Here is a 16974-nt window from a genome sequence, read left to right as displayed (position 1 = left end):
CTGACTCATAGGAGGGAAGGAATTAGGTCCGTCCAAACACTCAAGAGAACTTGAGCTTTCTACCAGAAGGGGATAAGAGCCATGGGTCCAACAGGTTCGATTTATAAGACACATTTTTTTAGTGAAAGAATTTGGAACTCAATATTAAGACACATTTTTTTAAAAGAATTTGGCACTAATATGCCGACGTACTGTTAAACAACTCTTTTCAAGGGGCAGTCGCCTTGATTGGGCTTTGGAGCTCAACCGGAGTCGGACTTCAAGTGTCAACGAGATCGGTTCAAACTGACGACCAAAGATTACAACTCTTTGTAAACCCTTACTTATTGGAGTCCTTCAAAAAGAGACTCCCGGTGGAGAATTCTAGAATTGTCTCCGAAGAAACAAAAGGTGAAGTATTTCTCCGTTTTCTCTAATATCAAATAATTATCTCTCAGAACTTTTTTGAGAATGGAAAGAACATGTGGCCAATAGTGCAAACATTGCGAACTTATAATAGCAATACTTTAATTAATTGTGTTGCTTTATGCTCGACAAGAAAAAAAATTGTATTGCTTTTTTTAAAATGAGATATTGAACAAGTTTGCAAGTAATTTGACTTGCCTAGATGGTCATAGTTTCCTTAAAGTCACGTTCAAAAAGTTTTGTTTTTGTCTTGTGCATCTAGCTTGACCGAATGAACGAACCACTTTTGCTGATTTGATAAATAAGCCGAAAATAAGAAAACGTAACCACTCATGCCTCGGCAGCAAACAGTAGCGGGTTTGGCTCAGCCCGACCCCTCGCGTAGGCAGCTGTGCTTACACAAGAGTGGCCCCCCAAGATCAGCCTGTCGGTTTTATTCAACCAAATCAAAACCAACAACCAAACGGTCTCAAATCATATCCCTTTGACCCCATTTGGTGTAAGACTGTAAGACTATGATCCATAAGACCATAACTAGTCTGATCCAGTTACTGCTTTGTTTCCCACTATACAGAAGAATGCACGTTTCTTGGTTTACATAAACAAATAGAAACTTGGGTGCTTTCTGCCCCAATGGTTTTCATATAACCGTGCAAAATGTAAAATAGATTATCTCAAAAGTGAATATAGCACATAAGAAAACAAATAGATAACCTAAATAAAGACATCATTATCTTTTACTTTTTGATACTGGTAATGGGGGAATAAAAAAACCCTAATATGACAAGATCAGGATTATTGAAATTGAATACAATGTTCAATTGTAGTAGTAATCAAGCACAAGAAATGGGTATGTACTTGTCACCATTGAAAATGAAGTGTAGCTGACTTTGAATTTCTACAGAAGGGTTTGTTTTATAAGCTTCACATCTGATTCTTAAATCCTTATTAATGAACAATAATTTAAATTGAAGACTCAGCCTTACAGAACCCCATTCTTCATAAAGCCAGTAGCTATTCCAATTCTTGGGAGGATGTTCAAATCAGTACAATAGGTCGTATAAACATAGTAGTAAGAGTATCGAGGGCTTTTGGGTGGAGTCGTGGTGAACACACCCCTGTGCCCGTTGGACTTGAAGCATTACAAATGGTATCTGACCGAAACTTAACTTATCAGAGATTAGACAACCTTAATAAATGACAAAACTTTCTCAAGAAGGTAATATTGAACAAAAACATATCAATTGAAGCTACAAAACAGATCAAAAAAGAGGAAAAGAACAAACAAAATTCATACATAATGTGTTTATAAAACAAATTAATAGATTGTTTGGAGACCATTTTACCAGTACCAGCACAGGTGGGTAACGAGGAGTCAGCACCTTAAATTCGATTCCATCTTCTAACAATCTCTAACTGCAACTCTTTCTTGGGCGGGCGGTTTTCAGAACCGTTTCAGTTTGACAAATTCTGATACAATACAAGCATCTGATTGAATCTATAGGAAATGAACTCCAGAAGAAATTCTGCTCCTTCCTATTTACAGTGATAACCTATCAATCTGCTGTTTACAGATCTTTTCCTTCCCCAGTGGAAGTACTACCATTAATAACGTACGAGAAATTTTTGAACTTTTTCTTTCCCTTTCCCTGAGAAATTACCATCTAGTAATGGTATTGCTATTTACCAAAGCCCAAGCTCTACTTTGTCTTCTAGAGGTTCTACTAAAAACTGAATTAGAACTACTTCTTCTAGGAGTATTTCCAATTTCCGAATTTGAATTAGAGTTTGAAGATGACGATGAATTCCGTCTGAAGAAAGAGAAGAAATTACGGAAAACTCTTCCAATTCCGCCCCTCTCTCTTGATCTACTTCCTCTTGATGTCCATGAAATTCTCCTTGGAGCCCCAGCTGTGTTAAACCCACCATCCATTTCTGTATAAACAACAGGGAATTCCCTTTCACCTGCACGTATCCCGCCTGAAAATCTTCCAACAGCAAACCCACCACCAGGAAGTCTCCATATCGTCAACCCAACAGTCTCTTCATCAACAGTGACTGGAGATTGTTGATCCTGACCTAAAATCGGTTCAGGTGAGCTTCTGTTATTAACATCTGTGGGCAATTCATGGCGACAAACGGGGCACGAGTTTCTTAAAGAAAGCCATGGGAGAATGCAATCTGTGTGGTATATATGTTTGCAGGGCATTTCACGAGCTTCAGACCCAAGTTCGAAAGCTTCTTTACAAACAGCACAATGAGATTCAGTTGAGACATGGGTAGCAATAATTTCAATGGTTGGCATAGACTCAATGGCGGACTTTGAAGCGGGAGGATGATCACATCTTCCAACTCCATTAATCTCAATCTGAGTCAATTGATCGAGTAAACCATCAAACCCGGATCCCATTAAGAAATCCGACATGCTTGCAGGCAAAGGACGGAGGCCTGAACCCGCACCATCATCATAGTAAAGCTCGAAATTCCCCCTCTCTCCACCACCTACACCTTCACCACCACCTTCACTACCAATACCACCACCATCACCACCTTCATTAGCACCTCGAAGAACAATAACCGGATTGAAAGGCGATCGATCTCCTCCATTCCTTCGGCTTCGGCGAAACCCTCCGTTCATGTTCTCCTCTGAATCTGGGCGATTTCCCAACATAGAAGGTAATCTTCTCCGCCTAGATTCTGTATGTGTAGATCGGGAAGGGTTTTCAACTTCTTCAACAAATCCTCCATCACAATCAGGACATACAACTAAATCCCTTTCAAAAACCCTAATAAATCGACTACATCTGTAACACCAATACGAAGATCCAGTTGAAGCCATCTAAAACAAAAAATAAAACCCAAAATCCACTTTTCTTCGCCCAAAAAATCTACCTTTTTTAGGTCAAGAACTACCCAAACAACTAGAAAAAAATAATCCTTATCACAAATCTTGAACAACAAACGCTTAAATTTCCCACCTTTAAAGTAATCAAATTGAAAGAACGTAACGAAAATGATCCTATTAATCAAGAAGGAAGATACTAAGCAATAAGTCTAGATTACTTACCTTTTCTTGATTTGATATGCAAACCCCAAAGATTGTAAATTTCGATCGAATCACTGAAGAAGCTTGTAGGAAGACGATGAGAGAGAAATAGATGAGGAGAGGGAAAAGAGTAAAGGAGAAGTTTTTATAAGGTCGTCGTCGGTAGGAAGATTTTAACCCGCGTTACTTACTTTTATTAGCGTGTTATCTACGCTTCTGGCCGTGACAAAACCCCACTACTTAACTGACGTCCGTAACACACATAGGTGACAATAAAAATCATGTATTCTTGACCACGTTTAAACTTTTTTTGTAAACTTAAGGGGCGGCTAAAAGCATCGAAAAAAAATTGATGTTAGCATCCGGCCTAGGGGAGGATCTTGAATCGACCCCCAAAACATCTATTCGCACCCGGGTATAAATGTTTTTGATCGATCTGTCTAAAATCTAAAGCAAAGTTTCGAACTGACCAATCTGAATTCTTAAGTCAGGTTTCAGACTGAACAGTCCTCGAGGATTTTAATGGTTGTTCTAGATCAAGGGTTTGGACCCAAGGTTCCTTCTCTCTCTAACTTCTCATCCTAGATCAAGGTTGGTTTGAAATCAAACTTCTTTCGATAAGGGTTTTATTCTCTTTCTCTCTCTAAAACAAGGTTATTTCTCTCTCTAACTCCTTGTTATAGATTGATAATGATATCTTTGGAAATAAAGTTGTTTCTACGATAACGTGATGATGATACGATGAAGAAGAAGTAAAAAAGAAACTTTGTGGGGTCGAATTCGCGGGTCAAGAAGTCAATTGGACCGGGTCGTTGACCGGAAATCAAACCTTCACCTATTAATATTTTTGCTGGCACTGACGACGTCTTTGCGCTTATACCTGTGACAAGAGACAAAACAAACGTGACCGTAAGATCACTGGGACACCAGGATGGTGCCGACCTAAGGGGGCTCCGACGGTGAAGTCAGTAAACTTGCAAGAGAAATAATATGTACGCGAGTGATATCCTTGGAATGTTACCATTGGTTGGATAATGGTCGGAGTTTAGGCATGGCTCGTAGAGTGGTCCGAGCTCGATCTCTACGGATTGACTGACTTGGTTGGAGAGAGATTATGAACAACCTATGAGGTCTGTTGATGGTGGGCATCATCATAGTGGGCCTCTCGGCCAAACCAGTAACGGGCCTAACGGCCTAGTCGCCACATTAGTATTGTTTTCAGGTTTAGGTATTTATGGTTTCTATGTTTTAGTATCTTAGCAATCAAGGAAAGTATCATTAATAGTAATCTTCTTTCTTTATTTGAGTCTATCTAGGAAAGTCTAATCTCTATATAAGAGAAGTCTGGTCTGTCTTGTTAGGTATTGAATTGAATCATCAAATACAAATCAACCTTGATTGCATTTTTACTTTAATTATTTCAATTGTTCTTCGTTTATTCATCGTTTAATCTTAGTTCTATCAATTAGTTTTATTAATTTTACGCTCCCGCCAAAGCCTGCATCAGCTGGTATTCAGAGCTTCAAGAATTTGGGAACAGATAAAATTTTTGTAGATACTTTTCATCTTGAATGTTGGATAAATCTTCCGCGTTTAGGTGGGGATCCTTTTAGAGATGCACAACAACTCTATGTTGACCGAAAGATCAAAACAAAATTAATGTCGTTTCCAAAATCCATATGTTTGATTATCAATATCATATAGATTTTTGGATTCAATAAATGGAGGATTGGTTTATAAACCAAGAGGTTCATGATGAAGATAAGGATTTTATTCTTGAACAACACTTGTCTACAAGAGTCTTTGAAAAATTCAACGAGATGCAATGGAGACTCGTTAATCAAAGAAGAAAGTTCATAGACTATTGGGATCAATTGAAAAGTATCTTCAGGTTTGCTTTTCTACCCTCGAATGAATACAAATCCTATGTAGAATCTCGAATTGAATCGAACATAATTTTATCCAATCTTCCTTCGACGCCACCATGATCGATATTGTTGAAGGAGCGGTTCCTGATAAAAAAAAGTGTTAGTTTTTCTACTACAGAGAGAGAAAAGTTCGTTAAGAAGAATAAAGAAGAATAAATTCCATTGAAAGACACGAGCCCAGAGAATTTAATTAATCCGTATATAATCCTAAGAGAAGAATTAGTTGTTTCAAATCATAAAACACTCCCGCCTAAATCTGTGTCGTCATTGATTTCGACTCTTGAAACTCAAACAAACCCTGGAACGAATAAGAGACAGAAAATAGGTGAGAATTTGATATTAAAGAGGTACAATGAAGATGTAATGAATGATGTATCTCTTTCGAATCTTTTGAATTTCAGTATCGCAATGTTGGAAGTTGAATCACAACGACAACTAAGTTACAAATCTGATCGGCATCGCTAGAATCCCAAACTGAAGCTGACCGGAATTCCTGGGGTAGCATAACTAAGTTCAACAAAAAAGTGGAAAGGGAAGCAATTGATTGCTTCGGGCGATGACTTCCCTATGTATGTTGCCAATAGAGATGACATGCTTTATCAAGAAGATGGTGCTAATGACGAGCTTGAGATTGTGTTGTATGATAACGAACCAGTTTTCTTGCAAGAGCAGACTCGGTACTCCACCGATATGCCACCAGCTACGATATTTCAGAACGTTTTTTTTTTGGAAAAGATATTTCAGAACGTTGAATAAATTTTAGGTCGAACAACAGCACAACAATATGCTGTAGTAATAGAGTTTAGACAACTGCATAACTGGAATGGTAAAGAATGTTTCATTCATATACAGCAACTTGCAACTTGGACGATTACAAATTCAAAAGACGTTGTGAAACGGGATGAAAAAGTGTTTGGGGAGGTAATGTCCGTTTCGGGTTCAACGATGAGTTCATCAATACAAGAGATAGATACCCTGGTTCAGAATTGGATTCATGTCTTAGCATATGACAATAAGTGTGGAGAGTTAGAATTGGTTCGTGTATTCGATGAAATGTCGGAGAGAGTTACTGCGACTTGGACATGTCTAATTTACGGGTATTCACATATAGGAGAACTTAAAAAATCAATAAACCTTTCTGAGCAGAAGAAGGTTCAAGGATTAGAGCCAAATAAATTTACTTAGAATTCGATGATCTTGGATTTTACTAATAACCAACAAAGTCATAATACTTTTAAATTGTTCAAGAACATGTGGAATTTTGAGTTTCACCCAAAATCAGTATACATGGTTGGAGTCTAAGGGAAACGACTTCATCATTTTATCCAGCGATGGGAACTCCAAACGACTATCTTTACCATTACTGCTCGTTTTGATATATACTTTACATGTGGGTATGTGCCCTATGTGTTGACTGTGTTTGTTAGGTTATTAGCTCTGAGAGAAAGAAGAAGCTTCTCTGTTCTTCTAGGATAATCCCTCTTTCTTCTTCTTCTTCTTCTCTATATACAGAAGGTATGTTATACTCTTTCTCTCTAAAAATCTACTGTATCATTTAAGCTCTGAGAGAAAGAAGAAGAACATCACAAACTTCTATTCTGCCCGAGACTGTGTTCTGGACCAAAAAGAAGCTGTCTTCCTACTCTCTGTTTCTATAATTTATAAGAGAAAAGGAGAAGAAAACCTTCTCTCAATCTCCAGCAAACAACAATCAAATCATTCTTCATTCTTTCCTTCTTCAGCCAAACGTTCTCTCACTAAAAATCAGCCATCTCTCTTTAGAAATCTCAGTCTAGTTTCTTCCTCCTATTATTCTTCAATCACAGCTTTCTTTTGATTGAGAAATCTCCAGCTGTTTCCTCCACGATTTCTTTTTCTCTATATCAATCAATCTCTTCTCCTCTGATTTGTTTCTCTATTCTGCATCTCTCTCTTTCTAAATAAGTTAGTTACCACAGAATAAGAGAGAAAGAAACGAGTTCACAGAATGAGAAAGAGATAATGTCAAAAAAGATCACCCAATGATCTCTTCAAATCAGATTTTAAAAATCTTCTCTCCTTCCATTTCAATTTTAATATCTTGCCCTTCTCTAAATCGGATTCTTTCCTAATCTTCTCTGATCACTTCTCAAGAATATCTTTAAAAAGTTCTCTTTGTTTCCAATTCTCATGCCGTCAATCTTCTGTAAAAATGGAATTCTTAGAAAGATAAAGAAGAGAGAAGGCGACAGAGGGATGAGAAATTTCCCAGATTTGGGGCCAATCAGCGACTGGCTGGATAGAAAGAACTGATTCCATGTTTCGCAGCCGGTGGGACGAAAATGATTCGACCGTTAGATGAGACTGGTGCAAGCGTGTCAAAGCAACATTCTTTAGATCTTGCAGGGAGCACCGAAAACTGTTATCTTGTCCCTCGTATCCCACCCGTGTACCAACTTATTTTCCATCACCGTCAGATTGCTCCACATGTCTAATAGTTGTTCTTTGGTTGACTTCAGTCAACAGACTTGGACCAAAGCGTTGACTCGCTCTATTTTCCTCATCCAAACTCCGGTTTGACTTCCGATTTCGCCGTTGGGTTCGTCTTGGACTTTGCATCCGAGTACCAATATTGACCAAATTACCAGACTACCATAATCACCAAATGCCCAAAACGCCCTTAGTATGTATTTCTTTGATTTTATCCATTTTTCGCGCTCAATTCCGTAGAAGACACCTGCACAAGAGAAACAAACAATTCATCAGAGTAACTGCTCGAAATAGACTAACTAGCCCCAGTTAAGAGATTCAGATGGGACATTTTCATGTCTCATCAGTGCTTCCTCGATTTTCGATTTCAAAAAAAAAAATTAAAAGAGAGATGGATAGATCGTGGTCCCAACATAATGGCAGAAGGGACGAGAGTTATTCAAATTTACCATGGTGGTACTTACCAAGTGGTCAGAATAGTGTTAGTCATCCTAGATAAAATGTGCATAATGATGGTCATAGGGATTATTATCAACCTCAAGAAGGTTATGAACCACATTATAGATATTCTGATAGATCATCTTACATGCATTATAGTAGAGAGTCTTACAAATGTGTCCCAACCTCAATAGGATAACATTGAAACTAATGACTCTTACATGCATTATAACGAAGAGTTTTATGCTTAACACGTGTCTCAACCTCAATGGGATAGCGGCGAAGCTGTTGACTCTTCATTTTAACTGCACGAAGCTATTAGTATGCTTAGGAGGAGTAATGGAGAGTCTTATGCTCCACACGTGTCTCAATCTCAATGGGATAACGATGAAACTGTTGACTATCCATCTTTAACATCATCTTCATTGACCCAAACTGTTAGTGATCTTCAAAAGAGTACTTTCGAGTTTTGTCAGAATTTAGAAAAAAAGACTGAGAATATACGCAGAACTATACAAGAAATGCTCAGTAGGACAACTAATGTTATAGAAGAGGATTACCATGATAATCTATTATAATAAAACAGCTTAGTAGTTATTTAGGGTATAAGTCTGGTCGTCCATTCTTTGTGGGGATTTTGCATTTGACGGATGAAAAACTATTACAATAAAACAACTCAGTAGTTATTCAGGATATAAGTCTGGCCGTCCATGCTTTGTGGGGATTTTGCATCAGATGGCCGCCCAGTATGTTTATTGATGATCAGATGGCCGCTCTGTATGATAGAGAAAGTAGATTCTCAGTTGGTTGCACGGGGATAGGAATGATCGACAGTAATATCAGGTGAATATTGAGTATGCTAGGCGATCACAAGATGATCGAGTGTTTTAGTCGGAAGCTGGATGTCCTGTATCATCTACCTCTCGGTCCTTTTATATGGCGGTCGACCGTCACCCCGACGGTGAGCTGTCGTCTTCAATGAGGTAACACATGGAGCTATCACCATTAATACAGATTTTGTAACCCCTTAACGGGTATATTCAGGATCTTCAATGATTGTAAGTCTCAAACAGATATACGAAGGGAGGTCTGCTGAGGAAGTGATGGCGGACCTCTTTACCCAGGGTTGGACGTGCTTCTGTACCACTACAAAAATACGTCACAGTTATAACGGCCCAGCCGTTACAAATAGGCCGAAAAGCCGTTATAAAAGGGCTCTTGCAACGGCTTTGAACCGTTATAAAACGAAATTGAGCCGTTATAAAAGGTCGCGATGCAAATACAATTGTAACGACTCCTGTCCGGATGTCTTAATATCCCATCTTCGCTACGTTTCTCAGCGTGCCATCTCATTTCTATTGCAGTTTCCGGTACCATGTACAACCGTTGTAATCTCGCCTTCAAAGTAAAGTAACGAAGAATCTTTGCAGGTGTTTTTTTGTTCTTATACCTAGACTCGCCACACCTAGGACATTGTTCTAGCTCCGAATTTTCTTTGTAATATAAAATGCAGTCGTTCGGGCATGCGTGAATTTTGATGTAGTCTAATCCCAAATCTGAAATGATTTTCTTGCACTGAGTAAAATTCTTGGGAAGATTACAACCGTCAGGAAGCGTTTCACGCCATAAGTTAAGCATTGATTCAAAAGATGCGTTACTCCAACCTCCCATTATTTTAATATTCCAGAATTTTATGACAAAAGACACCACACTCATCTTATCGCAACCCGAGTATAAAGGGTTCTTCAACTGTTGTAACCTTTCAAGGTCTTCGTTTTCAACCTCGTTTGTCTCACCCTCTACATCTACTCCAGAGTCGTCATGATCTCCATAAACATCTCGCACCAACCTTTCAAGGTTGTCGGTAAAGACTTCTTCGTTTGCCACCTCTATCGGTGCAGGCATAGGATTCGGTGTTGTCGGTCTAGCTTCTCCATGCAAAAACCAGGTTCCGTAATGTTTCGCCATCCCATAGTAATACAAATGCTCTATAACATTTTGTCTAACTCCGTACCTAGAGTTATTACAATTACCACATGGACACTTTATTTGATCACCTCCCAAAACAGGTCCGTGGGAAAATGCAAAATCCAAAAACGCCTCTACACCGTCCGCAAACTTCTTTGAACGTCGATCATCATCGATTTGCCAAGATTTGTCCATGAATTCTAACTATCATAAAATATACAAAGATTTGTCCATGAATTATAAGTAAAAGGTAAGAAAATCAATGTTGAAGTTTCGTAAAAGATGCATATTAGCAGTTTAGGAATTCATTTATTTAAAGTACTAGTTCTTTTCTAATAAGCATGCATCCAAAGAACTTAAAAACATATTTAATATATATAGTACGAATAAGTCTAATGCTGATGAACTATCAAAGTTGACCATCAATAGTCAAACCACGATTTTGGATCAGAAGTAAACAAGGAATTTCTATTAGGAGTATAAGTGTAATTCAAATAAAGGAAACACATTTTTCCGACATCCCAGTGAAGAACATGAAAAGTATACTAAATCAAGGACCAACAAAGTGCTAAAAAAAATCATCCCATAGGTTTTCTAGAAACAAAAACAATTAAAGAAAGAACTTTACCCGAGAAAAATGCTCAATCAACAATCTTCAACTGAGAATTCAAGTTAACCTGAGAGGGACACATCAAAAAATTTTAAAAAACCAGAAACATCTCGTACATGTTATTTTTGAAAAAGGAAAAATTACGGAAAGAAAATATAACGTGAGGTTAAAAAATTAGCAGCAGCAATAGCGTCCATTTGCATTATAAAGATCTTTCTATTATTGTTGATGATCTAGATGAAACGATGATAATTAGAACGAGAAATTAAGGTCATGACATACCTTAAGATTATAGTAGATCTTAGAGAGATGTGTTCGTGTTCAGGAAACAGCAAGCCCTAGAAAATCAGCAGCAGATTTAGCCATAACAGTAGCAAATTCATTAAAACTAATGATACCCAAAATCTGAAACACAATATGAAAGTCAATATAAAGAAGGAAGAAGAAAATTACTATACTTTCATTAGAATTTTGATAAATCAAACTACCCAAATGCAGGAAATTATAAACAAATTCAAATATCGTACAATATAAGCAAGCATACAAAATTTGGTTATGGCACACAAGAATGCATTATGAATCACTTTTGACGGAATAAGATTCCTCCTCAGAGAGAGAACCCACTATATAGCAATGATAAATATTGGAAGTCGTCAAATTTAATCGATACGAACTTTATGTGCCCTAGGAACATATACCCTAGTAGTCTAAACAAGACAAATCTTTATACCTAGACCATGACTGTCACACTTTATATAGAAAGTCATCACCCACCCACCTCCAAGTATGTAAAAGCTGCAAATCTCACATTCATAATGAACACACTAATCTCACCCTACCCACACTAGACTAGACTAAACTAGGCTAGATTCCATCTCCATACTTGCTTAAACAACCCAATATCCTCCATCATTAAATTTTTTAGCCCAAAAATATACTTCATTAAATTTTGCTTCCTAATCTTCATCAAGGTAGATCTCTTTCACTTGCTCTCTTTTGTAAAACAAGTCTGTTTCCTTTTGTGATTTCTAGGGTTTTAATAGTTTTAAGAATTCATAAATTACCATTCAATAACACAAATTTTTCATTTAGATAAACCTAAACAACCCTCAAATTCATACATTCCCATAACCCAAACAGGAAAGGAAGATAAAGAACTGAATAAACAAAATTTAGGTGCTTTTACCAACTACCCATGATCCAAAACAATACTAAAAAAGATTTTAAACTTTCTACATAAAAATAACTCAGGAATATGATCTCTTTACTGGATTCATAATCAAAATTTAATACTACTAATCAAACAACAAGTGAGATTAATTAAAGGGGAAAACAAACAAGAAGAAGGATGGGATAGAATGAGTCAAGATTATTTTTTTGTTTAGCAGAAAAGATTCCACTAGTTAGTATGGGTTCAAATAGATTACATTTTTTTCATATCTTTATAAGTGTTCTATATTATAGTAAATACTTGACACCTTAATTACTCCAATAAAATTTGACACAATTTTTATAGTTGATTTTAAGTCATTATTGTTTTCAAGAAACAACTGAAGAGAATTTCTTGCCGGAATAGTCTATCTTCCTACTTGTGACTCCCCTGAAATGGAGGTGAATTTCTATCACTACAGTCTAATAGACACTTGCTGTTACAAAGAAGCGAAAACATATGTGAAACAAAAAGACTACTAGTACCGTTTTTCCAAGTCATTTTTATTGAAGTAAATGTAATGAAACATGATATCCATGCCAAACAACACAATAAAGTTGTAAAGGATTACAAGATACCAAGAAAAAACATGTCCAACACCAAGAATTAAAATTGAGGTCGATCAACATTAAGCGACTGGTTGGTAGGTTTATTGCAAGAAATTGTGATGACTTGATTGGTAGCTAGCCACTATTTTATAGTTCATTCATTAGGTTTAGGTTTAGACACAGCTAAACCATTCTCTACCCAAGCAGCATAACCCCCTCCCATTCATAATGAACACATTAATCTCACCCTACCCACACTAGACTAGACTAAACTAGGCTAGATTCCATCTCCATACTTGCTTAAACAACCCAATATCCTCCATCATACAAAAAATAAAATGAAACACTAAAACCCTTTTATTGAACAAACATTCTTACTAGTTTCGATCCGGGAAGATACAGAAATCATTAATGAACTCCAAAACTAACAACCAAAAATGGGTATAATGTGATCATTTTGGAAATAAAATCTTGGAGTGGAAGATAGAAAAAAAAGATCCATTCTCAATAGTATCAATATTATTCATAAGGTCTTCTTCATTAATGAATTCCAACTAATTCTAACACAGAATCCACTTTAACTCATGAAATTAGTAAATTTCCACCAAAATCCATCAAAAAGAGACAGAAAGAGATGTTATTGATTCCCTTCAACATGTAAGTCTCCATGAAGCAACAACTATATCAATTCTTTTTTCATCTTTTTCTTTTAAAGATACTGATCTCCACTAAAAACCCTAGAAATTTTAACTTCTTGTCAATTCCAATCTGTTATTCATCTTTCATGATCACTTCAACATGATTGATTTTCACAATCACAAAATCAAGAAAAAAAAAGAAAACGAAACTAATCAATCTGGTGTTTACCTTTTTGAGACAGCCGATTGAGAGAGATTCCAACAAGTAACCCTAAAAAAGAATCCTAATTTATCAAATTTAATGGAGATGGCTATTGAGAGAGATTCCAACAAGTAACCCTAAAAAAGAATCCTAATTTATCAAATTTAATGGAGATTGCTCTACTCACAGAAACAAGTAAGTAAAATTGGTACTTACTATTTCAGCGAGTGGCGGGGACGATCCCTGCGTCGAAGTCAGCAGTGATGGCCGGTGGTGGCACCGCCGTGGAACTCTAGGGTTTTTTTGCCGGTGAAGATTAATGAGAGAGGAAAGCTTCGATCGCCGGCCGGAAGTATTACTTTCTCTCACTAATAGAAAGAGAAAACTGAATTTAGGACCGTGGGGTTTCTAGGGCTCACAATTATAACGGCCATAAATAATATAGGCCGTTATATACAGTATCGCTTGTAACGGACGTGGGCCGTTATAAAAGTACGACTCATTTATAACGGCTGCGCAGCATAAAGCCGTTATAACAAGTCGTTGTTATAACGGAAAATCAACCGTTATAATAAAACTACAACACGCCAGACGCGGGAAATTAATTGGCGCCATCAAAAAGTTGGCGCTAAATTAAATAGTTCATTTGCAACGGCTATCTATATGATAGCCGTTATAAAAGAGTACATACGTATAACGGCTCACGTGGAAGCCGTTATGTATACTTTATTTGCAACGGCTTAGCGGAAAGCCGTTACAACTAGCCGTTACAACTAGCCGTTACAAATAGGACGTATTTTTGTAGTGTACTTTGGCGTTGCTTCAAGGTGCCGGCAGATAAATGGGTCAGACCCATTGGTCGTTAATTCACTGGCTTGGTCACCGCGTCAACCCATTATTCGTGGACTTCTAGGGGCGCTCCTGGTGACGTATTTTTGCCTATACAGAAACGAAGAAGAAAAAAAAGTAGGGTTGGGCGTACTGGAGGCCTCCGCAGTATGCACCCAATCCATACTGGCTGCTAATAGGTAACTGGCACGAACAATAATTATCCTGGGTGCCTTCAGCTGCTTCTTAAAACTTAACCGTCAAGTTTAACGTGGACTAATCACCATTGTTACAATGATAGATGGACTTATAATGTCACGAAATCAACAATTTTTATTATAAAGTCAACTATCTTTCTCTCTTTAGTCTTTATAGATTTTTTTCATTATTGATGGACAATTGATTTAAGTTTACATTTTAAGCATTTTCTATCATTTCTATAACTAGAACTAAATTGATTTTGGATGACATTCAACGACCATCAATATAACTCGTCCAATGTCATGTCGTATTAGACAAAATAAAGATCCATATTTATTCCTATTTTGTTGATAACAGATAAATGGTGACACGTTGCTCGACAACTCAACATCTCTATCCGCAACTGTAAGATAACAAAGCTTTTCTGTTGCAAAATAACATAACTAAGCTACAACTGATATCCCGACTGAGAGCAACCCCAACCCAATCAGCTGAGACAAAAAATTCCAATTTTGGGCCTTAACCCACAACCCTTTTTTTTTTTTAATATAATTAGTTTTAAGTAACACATTAATAATTAAAACTAACTAAAGTTTTATTTAACACATTAATAATTTAAAGGGTTATTTCCCAAATAGCCCCCAACTTTGTGACCAGCTTCCTGCCTAGCCCCTATTTTATCAATAATTCCCATATGACCCCCTTTTTCAGTTGCCGTTAACTTTCCGTTAACCAGTCATTATTTATCTCTCCTCCATCTCATCGCCTCTCTCTGTCACCTCATCGTCTTCTCCCGCAAGGTCGCCGGCCGGCGACCTTCAAACTTTTAAAAGGGTTTTTTTTTATTATTTTCTCTCTCCTCTCTTTCTCTCTCCAAAAAAAAAAAATTTCTCACCATTATTTCTCTCTCTAGATCTGGTTCATTAAGAACCAGATCTGACCTTGAAGAAGGTCTGTTATAGACCTTGAAGAAGGTCCGAAACAGACCTTCTTCATGGTCAGATCTGGTTCTTAATGAACCAGATCTAGAGAGAGAAAGAATGGTGAGAATTTTTTTTTAGAGAGAGAAAATAACAAAAAAAAACTTTTTTAAAAGTTTGAAGGTCGCCGGCCGGCGACCTTGTCGGAGAAGACGATGAGGTGGCAGAGAGAGGCGATGAGATGGAGGAGAGATAAATGATGACTGGTTAATGGAATAACGGTAACTGAAAAAGGGGGCCATATGGGAATTACTGATAAAGTAGGGGGCTAGGCAGGAAGCTGGTCACAAAGTTGGGGGCCATTTGGGAAATAAACCCTAATTTAAACTAACTAAAGTTATAATTAACACATTAATATAATTACTTTAGAGTTAAAAAAAATATAATTACTTTATTTTTAACTTTAATTAGTTTTAATTTTTTTAAACTCTAACAAAAACTAACATTAATAATTAAAATACATCCCACAAACTTGTCGGACCCTAGATAATTCCCAACGTTGGAAAAAATATTATTTTGAAATTAATTCAAACACGTGTTTCACATATTCACAAGATCACACACGTTTTCGCATACCCACAAAAAACTCACACACGCGTTTCCTACATGCACAAATTTTAAGCTTCAAGAGAGACTAGGGTTGGAGCTGATTTTTTAAAATGAGTTGCGGTCGAAAATTGTGAGTTAAAAAGTAGTTTTTAGACCTATGTCAGGCTGGAGTTCGAGTTACTCTGACTCATAGTATCTTACAGCGTCCCCTCCCATAGGGGTGGCAAAACGGTCCGGAAACCCGGGACCCGGCCCGATCTGGCTGGACCGGTTATACCCGAAAACCGAAAGCTACCCGAGTCGGGCATACCCGGCCCGATGGTTCGGGCTTATAGGGGCGGGACTCGGACATGGCTCAAATTCGAGTCCCGACCCGATAAGCCCGTCTGATACCCGAGCCCGATGCCCGCCCGATTCAAAACCCGTGAGATCTTTAGATCCAACGGCCGAGGTATCGCGTCTCTTCGGGGCATACCTCAGCCATTGGATCAGAAGGGGCTTCTGGTATAAACCCTAAGACGCCCCTTGAACCTTATAAAAGCCCTAATCCCACTCCAACTACCACTTTACCTTGCCGCCTCCTCTCTCTAGTCTCTCTCCCATTCTCATCAAATCTGAGAGAAACTAACTCCATTAAATCTTAAAAAGCTAAAACCATTACACCTTCTCATCTATTCAACTAATACTAACGAGAAACTAAATCTCAGAGAACCCAAAACCATCGCATCTTCGGTCTCCCTCAACTTCTTGTTCTCAGAAAATGGTTAGTAATGCTAATGAAACCCTTGTTTGGATCAAAAGTTAATGTTCGATTGGTTGTACGCTAATGATCTACGGATCAGAGGAAGCGGTTGAAGCCTTCGAACATCAAATTCGTTATTAGTTTTCTTATGTTCTATTTTTTTTAAATAGTCGAAAGTTGTAAATTTTCTGAAAGCTTATTTCGTCATGATT

At 37.5% G+C, this 16974-nt stretch overlaps 1 protein-coding gene and 1 pseudogene across 5 annotated transcripts; both read right to left on the bottom strand.

The window, feature by feature from the left end:
- Positions 1-1612: 1612 nt before the first annotated feature.
- Positions 1613-3711, bottom strand: LOC147565533 (putative E3 ubiquitin-protein ligase RHC2A pseudogene; annotated as a pseudogene). 2 transcript variants are annotated; one of them, XR_015230226.1, is made up of 2 exons: positions 3473-3711; positions 1613-3209 (listed from the first exon to the last, which is right to left on the bottom strand). The product of XR_015230226.1 is annotated as a putative E3 ubiquitin-protein ligase RHC2A pseudogene, transcript variant X2 (transcript). The 2 variants fall into 2 exon arrangements; XR_015230225.1 differs by having other exon boundaries at positions 1613-3700.
- A 2483-nt stretch (positions 3712-6194) lies between these two features.
- Positions 6195-13842, bottom strand: LOC147565532 (uncharacterized). Of its 3 annotated transcripts, none has more exons than XR_015230224.1 (5): positions 13679-13842; positions 13490-13531; positions 11147-11202; positions 10883-10931; positions 6195-8095 (listed from the first exon to the last, which is right to left on the bottom strand). XR_015230224.1 is itself a non-coding variant. In XM_086652006.1 (5 exons), the coding sequence occupies exon 5, from the start codon at positions 10447-10449 to the stop codon at positions 9469-9471; it is 981 nt and encodes a 326-aa protein (XP_086508132.1). In that variant the 5' UTR covers positions 10450-10458; positions 10883-10931; positions 11147-11202; positions 13490-13531; positions 13679-13842; the 3' UTR covers positions 6195-9468. The 3 variants fall into 3 exon arrangements, 2 of the variants coding, with proteins under 2 accessions (XP_086508132.1, XP_086508133.1); XM_086652006.1 differs by having other exon boundaries at positions 6195-10458; XM_086652007.1 differs by lacking the exons at positions 13490-13531; positions 13679-13842 and having other exon boundaries at positions 6195-10458; positions 10883-11252.
- Positions 13843-16974: the final 3132 nt, after the last annotated feature.

The sequence above is a fragment of the Eschscholzia californica genome, unplaced genomic scaffold (assembly GCF_041429995.1).
Source record: "Eschscholzia californica isolate CP2 unplaced genomic scaffold, dmEscCali1.0.p SCAF_1, whole genome shotgun sequence".
In the NCBI taxonomy this organism is placed as follows: Eukaryota; Viridiplantae; Streptophyta; class Magnoliopsida; order Ranunculales; family Papaveraceae; genus Eschscholzia; species Eschscholzia californica.
Note: the sequence above shows the minus strand (reverse complement) of the source record. Positions and strands in the feature narration are given on the sequence as shown.